Source organism: Triplophysa dalaica, chromosome 6, assembly GCF_015846415.1.
Source record: "Triplophysa dalaica isolate WHDGS20190420 chromosome 6, ASM1584641v1, whole genome shotgun sequence".
Taxonomy (NCBI): Eukaryota; Metazoa; Chordata; class Actinopteri; order Cypriniformes; family Nemacheilidae; genus Triplophysa; species Triplophysa dalaica.
The window spans coordinates 21,613,074-21,623,005 of record NC_079547.1 but is presented as its reverse complement, the minus strand read 5'-3'; the positions used below and the strand labels follow the sequence as shown (position 1 = coordinate 21,623,005).

The following is a 9,932-nucleotide window of genomic DNA, read 5'->3' as shown; positions in this document are numbered from 1 at the left end:
ACAAATTAACTCTTCAAACAAACAAAAACAGACTTCCAACTGTATGTCTCAAAATCCCTTTATTTAAAGACTACATTTATAAAACACATTTACAAGCGTATTATGTGTCTTTACTCCAGCACATCTGTGAGGTTAAAATATGTGAGTCGTGTCATCATATGATTCGAAAAGATGTTCACTTGAAATATTTTTAAACAGCTGATCAAAGTGAGAATTCTATTTGTTTGAAATATAAAACAAGAGTACTGTGTAGTGTTTATTGTGTATATATACCCACTCTTCATTTTAAATAGAATGTGAAATACTGTTGTATGCAAAGTCAAAAATATAACGCTTTCGTAATGGTGCAACTTACTGTCTTAATCAAAATAGTGTTTAAAACAATTTTGTAATACTGACTTTAAAAGCATATTACGCTTGACCCAAGCATGCAGAAAAATGCATCATCATTTGTTATCATAATCTTAATTCAAACAAGTGTCCTGGTCGAATACACTGTACTGTTCCCAGATGTTCACAGGCATCCGACATTAACGTTAATGTAAACTGATGTTCAGTTGACACTCTTTCTCCGGCGTGCTTGTGACGGCTGTGCTCTTCAGATTCTCTTTAACTCTGATGAACTCAGGTGCACCCTGTAACATCTCATTCTGCTTTCCTGTCTCTCTCTCAAGCTGAGGACAAGTACATCTTCGGTTATAGAAATCACATTTAGATGAGGGGTCTGTAGAGTATATTTTTATACAGTACTCACCCTCTCTTATAATTTCAAACCTTCAGCAGAACACACTAAAAATATATTTTAAAGAATGTTGTTAACTGGCACCCATTCACTTCCATTGGTTTTGTGTATATACAATTGAAGTGAATGGGTGCCGATGCTGTTCGGTTAACAACTTTCTTCAAAATATTTTTTTGGGGTGTTTTGTGAAAGAAAGTCGTACAGGTTTGAAATGACAAGAGGGTGAGTAAATGATGACAGACTTTTCATTTTCATCCCTTTAAGTACAAGGCTAAATGACAAAATAACCAAACATCCAGGGCCGGGTTTCCCGATGCTGTATCTTAGCTATTAAGGATGCTCTCTAAACGCTCGCTGCAATTCCACGTGCGTTTCCACAAATTGCCCTTAACATGGACGCATGAGAACGCGTTCTAAGTGCTACTTAAGAGTCGCTGTCCATTTGCCAAGTGCTGAAATATAACCTTATATGGAATCGTATCCTGAACGTTTCACCTAATAATCGTCATCTGCTGTGGATAAGTAATCACGACACGTCTATATAAAGCACCTAAGTACAGACTGAGGCACTCACAAAATGGCTGAAACAAAAAAAAACAGGAAAAGACACCTTTCAAAAAGATGTAATAAATGTCCTTCTAGAGGAGATGAAGCAGAATAAATACATTATTTTCACCAGATTTAAAGGGCACCATAGAAGTAAAGAGAAACAAAACAACTGGGAGGACATTGCGACCAAATTAACCACGGGGGTTAAAAGATCAAGCAAGGATGTCTGCAATAAGTTGCAAGATTTTTCAAGTCTAGCAAAAAGGAAGAGGGCAATGCAGAGGACTGCTATTTAAAAATACAGGTGATGCGACCAATGAGTCCGCCCTTCTCAAAGCAGAGGAAGAGAAGGCCTTGTCCAAACTTGACAAAAGTGCTTCAGATGGCATTAGTGGTGGTATTGACATCCATGGAGGAGCATGGCTGACTATACCTGAGCCTATGCCAGGTCCTTCATGTTCAGAGGAACTGTCCGTTTCTCCTGCCATCTCCCACCACCTACCATCTCCTAGTCCTCCAAACAACCCATCCATGCTTCAGCCTCTCTCTTCAGTTGTCCAGACTGCAGCCACAACACCTCAGCGGTTTGATAAGGCCTGTACTTGTAATCAGGACTTAGTTCAGATGGAGAGGGTGAAACTAGATGTCTTGAAAGACATCAGAGAATGCCTTAAAGAAGGCAAAGAGAGGGACAAGAGTTTTCAACAGCAGCTCATTGAGCTCAAGATGGCCAAGCAGCCTTTGAAGAGAGGGGACTTGAACTAGAGGAGATGAAGTTTGCAAGGCTCTCCATTTCTGTGCCAGTTCTCTTACCAGAAGAGTCAGGTAATATGACTATTGTTCAATGGGGATTCATTAAGTTTCTGTCTTTTCTTTTGCAATGTGAAATGTTTTCTATATGTAGTTACGAATCATCCCACTGTACAATGTCTTTTGCAGGTCCTGGGGAACTGAATAACCCAAATTAATAGAAAGTGTATTCGCAATGTTTTTGATGTCCATGTGTTTGTTGAATCACACAAGGCCTAAGGCCCTATGAAATACCACACAAGTTTTTCCAAGTGTTTCTGAAGTGAATTGCAAATGATTGATAATTATTTTCAGACATTAGCATGTAAGTTTTAATATTATTATTATATAAAGTATATATATTAAGGGTGACAATAGCACAAATCTAGTCAACACATTTCAACAGGTATAGAAAAAAATAGTTTCTTGCAGTTTTACCAGCACTGTTTTATGTATACATATTAAGAAGCACAACTTTAGGTCATTCCAAAAAGAGGATATAAGGAAGATTTAATCTATACAAATTCTAAGCATGCCACGCCACACTTTCTTCACTTTTAGGCAGGGCCTAATGTGATTACTGAAACTGATGATAGGCAGTCGGATATGTGAACATTATCACAGCCTGATAAGCTTCACATGGTTTCTTCAAGTAAGTTATCCTTGATGATATGGCTATCAATAAGGAGATATGGTCTTCTAAGAGGACAAATAGCCCACCTGCTGAATAGCATTGGACCTCAACTGATGGGTGCCACCAGGAGAAATTTTGCCTTGTCCCTGACATCCAACTCTTAGCAGCCTTGAGTTTTAATGAAACAAGCAGTTTTCTCCAGGTACTTGGAGATGGCATCAATGTCAAGAGCAGTCCGAGCGGTCACCACCGCATTACTTCCACTTGCTGTGGATCACATTAAATTCCCAGCATCAAGACAGGACATCACAGAAATACAAGAGTATTTTTAAACTCATCATCACATTCCACAGAGCAACGGATTGATCGAAGGTATCTTGATCCCGAATCCTTACACCCTCTGTGGATGGCCATGTATAAAAATGCCGCAAAGGTTATGCAGCTGTCAACTGGCAGGTGATCTGTGACCATAAGAGTTCATAGAATGATCATAGACATGGCATGGTGTCCCGGAAGCACACACAGGACTCCTTTATGTTCACCACATCTATATGTGTATTTTTATATATATTTTTTTCTGCCCTCGTTGAAAAAACGATTAATAAATGGAACAATAAAGTACAATCATCAACCCTATATTATAATCACATTGCACTTGAATAAAGTTAAATGTGTAATATACCGATTGTCCTGCAGGTGACCTCAAAAGACTTATGATGTAGCACTTGAAAATCATCGTAGATCTACGAGTGCTCTGGAGTAATCGTAACGCCCTAGTTACGATGCATTTGGGAAACAGACCGAAATATTAAGATCACTCCTACGATCGTTTTTACGATCAATTTAGGATTTCGATGCTTTTGGGAAACCCAGCCCAGTGTAATTTGGATGCATTTCCATTCGACAATGACCATCACCATTATGGAGGACGAGAAACGACTTAAGTATAAATACATAAATCAAACAGAAGGTAGTCAAAGATCAATGATCGTAAATTATTAGCAATCCTTCTTAAAACACCCGCCATCTTTAACAGGGCAAGTAGTAGCTGCAAGGGTACTTGAGCTGACCAATCATGTTTTTATAGAGGAATAGGAACGCCTACCTTATTTACATACGGACGCAGAAATAAATAAATGTAGAAATGCATAAATCAATGAAGAAATGTAGAAATAAATTTAGAAATACAGAAATAAATTTAGTATTACAAAAAATTACTTCTGATTTATTTATTTATGTATTTATTGATTGATTGATTCAATTATTTATAAATGAATGCATGTACCAATTTATTTATGCATGTATTTGTTTATTTAATTATTCCTGCATGTATTTATTTATTTATTTATGCATGCATTTATTTGTTTAATTATTTATTCATGCGTGTGTTTATTTCAGCATGTATGCGTGTGTTAATATATGAATGTAATTGATGTTTTGTACTTAGGTCATTTCTCGTCCTCCATACAGAATAACTCAAACACTATTATGCTATATATCAGCTATATAAAAAGGAACTTCATCGTTTACCTTCTCCAATCTCATTTGCCTCTTTAATAACTCCTGCTTCAAGGGAGACTTTTCCACATCCTGTTTTTTCTGCTGCTTCAGAGCCTGAATTCTGTTCCTTTGTTCAAGAACCTTCTGTAACTCGGGCTTCTCCTCCATCACTCCTCTGTTGGATCAGAGAGATAGTATCACACATTTGTAAAGATTTGTGGACTGAATTTATAATTTATCTGGTTCCAGGTTCCAAGTCTGTGAAAACAAGTCAACCAGTACGGCCTTTCTAGTGATGGTGGTTGCACGAGGAATCTTTGTTTGTGTTTCTGACTAGAGCGACCAAGTTTGTCAACCTGGGGAGATTTGGGCCACTAGTGGGCCTTAAGATGACTTTTCCATGACTAGTTCAGATATAATATAATATAATATAATATACATTACTCTAGTTATGCAAATGTCTTAATAGTAAAGGGGCAGCACTTAATAGGTTGTGGACAATGATTGGCTTGAGATCCCCTGGACCAAGACTATCGAATTAAACATCACTTTACCGCCATCTGCTGGCATAAACATGTACATGCAAAGAAAATATGAACGTTGCTAATGGATTTGAATCTTAAAAAGAAACTGGATCTGGGTCATGTGATTAACAAATTCTGTGACTAATCTTTTGTCCATGACTTCTTGTCCCAATGTGCATTGTTGAACAATATGTATATGCTTTCTGGTCAAATGTGATTCAGTTTGCACCTCTTCTGTGTAATGATCAGCTCTCTGTGGAGTTCCCGGAGGCTTTTGGATGCTTTGATGGGATTGGGGATCTTTTTGGGCCTGATGAGCTCATCATAGTAACCGCTGTGCGTTTGTTTGGGAAGCAGATGCCTGCGGTCAAAATCCTCTTCTGCACCCCACCTCTGATCAGAGTCCATCACAAATTTAAAATCAGACACTGGATCTGAAGGAGATGGAGGGAGAACAATTCATTTTATGAGGCCACTGACACTAGCATTTACTGCACTGTGAAGTGTTCGGGTACCTTGTGTTGTGTTCGGTACAAAATAAAGAACATCTAACCTGATTCACCAGGTCCCATAAGTGGTTGAGCACAGCTGGAATTCTGATTCTGATGGTTGTGGTCTGCCTTAGGGATAAAAAACAGAATATGATTCATAAAACATTTACCACAAGGACATTATAAAAAATAATAACAAAACTATTTGGAACATTTAATTTTATTTTGCTTTACACTCAAATTGTGTTGTCCTGTAAGGGGGAAACAGATAAAATACTGTGGTACCAACACAACCATGTTTTACTTTAGTAAAAAAAAAATTGTTGTTGTTTAATTTGTAATCAAACCAAAATGTCACCACGGTTTTATGATAGTTCCCGTAGTTTTCCGTTTGACTTGTGATAAAATCATAGAACCCACACATTTTTTTTAGGTTTTATATAGTAGCTGTAGTAGGTTTCATTTGTCATAAAACCATAGCACCCACGAACTAACCATGGTTTTATTATAGTAACCATAGTATTTTGGTTTACATTTGTAATAAAACCACCGTACCAACAAATTTACCATGGTTTTTACCTTTAACTGTGATATTTGCTGTAAATGGTTGTACAAATGTTATTTAATCCACCAAAAAAACCAAGGTGATGATGCTGTAGATTCCTATTAATATACCATGTATACTTATTTCAGACTATGACATTACCATTAAAAATAGTTTTCAGAACCATGGAATCACCCTGGAGTCATGCAAAATGTATATATATATCATAGTTCCCCGCACTTTACTATAATATGATATGTCTCATAACAATTCATCCAAACGTTGGATAATTATCTCCAAAGATGTAGATGAAGAGGACAATAATAGGCCTGTGTGTTGGGAGAAGACAAGAGAGGCATTGTGGGCATGTGTGTGTGTGTTAACACCACGCCGGGTTGATCATTGGACTAAAATGGTTTTGGGACCAGCTGGCGTTTAGCCACCTCATTACAGCCCCTGCCAAACAAACTCTCCATTTTCTTTCCATAATCTGTTTGCTGTCAGGCTATTGTTGCAGGAAAGCCACGAGGAGTTCGTGGATTAAGTCACTAGGAAAGTAAACCAGAGGTAAATGAAAGCATTGAAATGAGGCTAATGGTACCGAGTGTAACCAACTATACTATAGTCCTTTTAAAGGGTTAACACTGTAAAGTAAAAACAGATTTATATCCTCTGATGTGGGTTCTGCCTGGGCGATAATCCAATAAACCCAAAAGTCCATGCAGGTTTAGTTGCTATGGCAATATACTTAGATTTGATACATTCCTGAGAATGTTAACCAGATGAACTATGAGTTAAAATACACCCAACTTGTGCTATTGCATTTTTGTGTTGTTATTACATTTACAATATTTTCAATGACATATGTCAGATACTCAAACGTTGTGATTAGAAGTTCCATGAGGAAACTTGGTAAAACTAGATAAAAAAGTAATTTAGTCTGCTTAAAATAACTAACTCAACCTTTAATTTGTGGTAAATTAATCACATATTTTACCGTTAATACCTGTTTTTATGTTCACTCGCACTATAAATAATTTTAAACACAACTGACCCATATACAATCTATGACACTTAAACAGACTTGTGATAGGCATATAACAAAATGCTTACGATCAACACAGTCATACAGTAGCTGGTCAATACAAGATGAATTTGTGATATATCGACAGAGAGGTTCCCCTAAATTTAAAGTGGATAAGAATATTCTTACTTTCTTTCCATGGATCACTCCCATGATTCCAAAGGTGCAGACCACTCACTGTAGCAGGGTCGGTCCAGAAATGTCTTCTGTAGGTAACGGATTCCACCTGTCTTCACATAAAGCAAGAGGAGAGACGGGATGGGGTCTCACCAACTAATCTCACCAACTAAACCAACACACAGTCTCGCAGCCAGCTGAGCACGACCCCAGAGCACACACAGAGCATGCCCAGACTGCAGTTCAGCAGAGGATAGGGTGCATGAAAGAGTTAAAAGTTAAACCGAATAAAAAACAAAGAAAAGAAATCAAATAAAAAATATTGAAATATTTTTGGGCATCTTATAGATTTATTTACAGAACATTCTTTTCTACACAGTTAGATGCACGTAAAGGCTCCCCGAGCTGTGACCTCAGGTATATTCCAAGTAATAAAACCATATCGTTGCTGTTCTTCCGAAAACTCGTATGTCCAAATTCACTGTTTCTTCAGTAAATGCAAAAAACACTGTTCTGTCGATTTTTGAGTTGTCAAAGTTGACAAGCATTTTTTAATACTTTCTATTAGTTAAATATTTGCAAAACCCAGTGACAAACATAAAGCTTGATTTAAATGATTTACGACAAAATATTTAAAAGAGGTTTTAGAAGGATATAGCAGCAATATGATACTTTTACAATGGGTGCAAAATGAAATCTAAGCATTCAAATAAAACATTTATTTTGTGTAGATTATTTAATTGTTTGCGTCCATTTCAAAATGTCCCAAACGTGGTGATCAGTGATTCATCTTGTAGATCTCTAGACTTTGGGAAAGCAGTCCATGATCTCCCCCATCTCTGGCCAGTCTCCATATGCGTTGTTCTTCAAATCATTTTGAATTAGCTAAACATTAACAGAAAAACGAAACACAGTTTAAAATACAGTAAACCAACTCACAACAGATCTTAAAAAAGATACTGGTAATGTCTCTGACTTGTATACTAAATGCAGACTATTCAAAAATTAAGCCGATTATGTGTTCATTCGTCACTTGTTCACTTCTGTTTTTATGTGATGTGAAGTTGTGATAATCAAATTATAAATCTTAGTTTAAATAACACAAAACACTACTACTTAATGGTAAAACTTCAACTGAATTTACTGTAGTAAAAAACTATAAAACAAGTTGAGAAAACATACTTTTTAATGTTTGATTCAAGTTTAGGTCATCTACAAAATAACAAATCGAGTGAACGTAAAATTTCCAAGATTGTAATGTGCAGTTTATATCCCAACCTTTTCAAAAGGACTAACTTTCTTCATTCCATAAGCACCTGCAAATACCCAGCTATCCATAGGGTTCAGGGATCCGATCATAGTGCTTCCAAAACCAGCGAATATATCTTTAATCTCATCTGTCAACCTGGAAAATTCAAAAGTGCAGAAACAAGTCTGATCATGCAAGGACAATTTTGACATTATTTGATGTGTGCGAAGGCTGTCAGATTTACTTTGTCTCTGGGTTGATGTGTGATGCCACAAGAATGATATTTCCAGGCTTTATTAACTTTAGATATTCAAGCAATTCCTCGTGACCTTGAAGATGTATTGAATATTAGTTTGAGCAGAAGTGTTTGCAAATGTGGAGATGTAACATTTTGCTCGCATGCAAAAATTCTCCGTAAGACCTACCTTCAGATTTCAAATTAAAGTAATTACTTCTTAAAATCTTCCCGGTTTGACCTAGGGTGACAAGTCAAGACATGAAATTTACAGTCATTTACAATTGTCTACAAAAATACACTTTGTACCCAAGTAAATAGATGTGCATAAATGATTTTCAGATTGAAAATATTTTTGCAAAGTAAAAAATTCAAAAGCTTACTGTTTATTATCACAATGTTGAGTCCTTGTCCTGAATTGCCCCGTACACCCCCCATGATGCTGCAGGAAAGAAACAGGGAACACCCAAAAACAAACCAACTTTATTTTCCCTCATGACACTTCAACATCCACAAAAATAAGTGAGTGTAAATAAATGATGATAGAATTGTAATTTTTGTAAAAACTCTTCCTTTTATTTTTTAATAATTGCATTGTAAATAAACAATAGGATGTAACACTCCTTACATAGTGTTATTAAAGCAGATTTTTGGAGGGACCACGTTGGCTGCTCCACTGCGAAGGTGAAAGGGGAAATCATCTAAGGAGCATTCCTTATGTGGACAACAACCAAATTGAGATTTAAACAGACCTGCCCATAGAAATAAAACGAAATCAGTAATATTCTTAAAGCAACCATACACAATTTTCTTTATATGACTGTCTCAAAGCACACAAAGCCATACACAGTGTCCTACCTCCATTATCACAGTCTGTTTCTAAAGCCTCTATTGAGCGACCATCAACTCCATCTGCAATACAAAACAACTCTAACTTTACGCATGCTAAAAGATTTAAGTTGTAAAAGTAGGCTATATTAAAGTAATGTTATGTAATATCAAGCTGTATGTCACCACCGTGTACATTACATGACCGTTTTGCAGCTTCTTGCATTGACCAGTCGATGGAGAAACACCAGATTAAGATGATTATCATTGTTGTTAAAACATAGAGAAGATCTGAAAGAAATAGAGAAGTACTGGAAACACATTTGTAAACACAAAGAGACTTCCAAGAAACTGATGTTTCTTTACCTCGAGATCTCATCTTGATACACCAATATGTTCTTCTTTAGTGTCTGCTGGAAGACATTAAAATCATGGATAATGTAACTGCTGGAATTAACGTGAGGAGAAGTTAAAAGCCATCAGGACAATAGCTCTGTAAAACACCCTGAACAGGATCTGGCTCAATGTTTGCGCACCCTAAACAACGTTTATGCAAACATAATGTTTCTGTTTGAGGACTGTCAGGGAGACAGATGACTTGTCTGTATGATTTTACAGTGTTGTGCTGACCTCTACTGACAATCCT

At 36.6% G+C, this 9,932-nt stretch overlaps 2 protein-coding genes across 5 annotated transcripts; both read right to left on the bottom strand.

Moving 5' to 3' along the window:
* Nucleotides 1-49: 49 nt before the first annotated feature.
* LOC130424507 (protein FAM107B) lies at nucleotides 50-7,194 on the bottom strand. Its single transcript, XM_056750221.1, has 5 exons — nucleotides 6,987-7,194; nucleotides 5,292-5,358; nucleotides 4,968-5,172; nucleotides 4,245-4,389; nucleotides 50-674 (listed from the first exon to the last, which is right to left on the bottom strand). The coding sequence occupies exons 1-5, from the start codon at nucleotides 7,008-7,010 to the stop codon at nucleotides 537-539; spliced, it is 579 nt and encodes a 192-aa protein (XP_056606199.1). The 5' UTR covers nucleotides 7,011-7,194; the 3' UTR covers nucleotides 50-536.
* A 39-nt stretch (nucleotides 7,195-7,233) lies between these two features.
* Nucleotides 7,234-9,864, bottom strand: si:dkeyp-67f1.2 (uncharacterized protein LOC556106 homolog). Of its 4 annotated transcripts, XM_056750219.1 has the most exons (9): nucleotides 9,653-9,864; nucleotides 9,476-9,577; nucleotides 9,317-9,370; nucleotides 9,087-9,210; nucleotides 8,842-8,900; nucleotides 8,649-8,699; nucleotides 8,468-8,552; nucleotides 8,253-8,379; nucleotides 7,238-7,859 (listed from the first exon to the last, which is right to left on the bottom strand). In XM_056750219.1, the coding sequence occupies exons 1-9, from the start codon at nucleotides 9,663-9,665 to the stop codon at nucleotides 7,776-7,778; spliced, it is 699 nt and encodes a 232-aa protein (XP_056606197.1). In that variant the 5' UTR covers nucleotides 9,666-9,864; the 3' UTR covers nucleotides 7,238-7,775. The 4 variants fall into 4 exon arrangements, with proteins under 4 accessions (XP_056606195.1, XP_056606197.1, XP_056606196.1 ...); XM_056750217.1 differs by having other exon boundaries at nucleotides 7,234-7,859; nucleotides 9,476-9,864; XM_056750218.1 differs by having other exon boundaries at nucleotides 9,488-9,864.
* Between the last annotated feature and the right edge of the window lie 68 nt (nucleotides 9,865-9,932).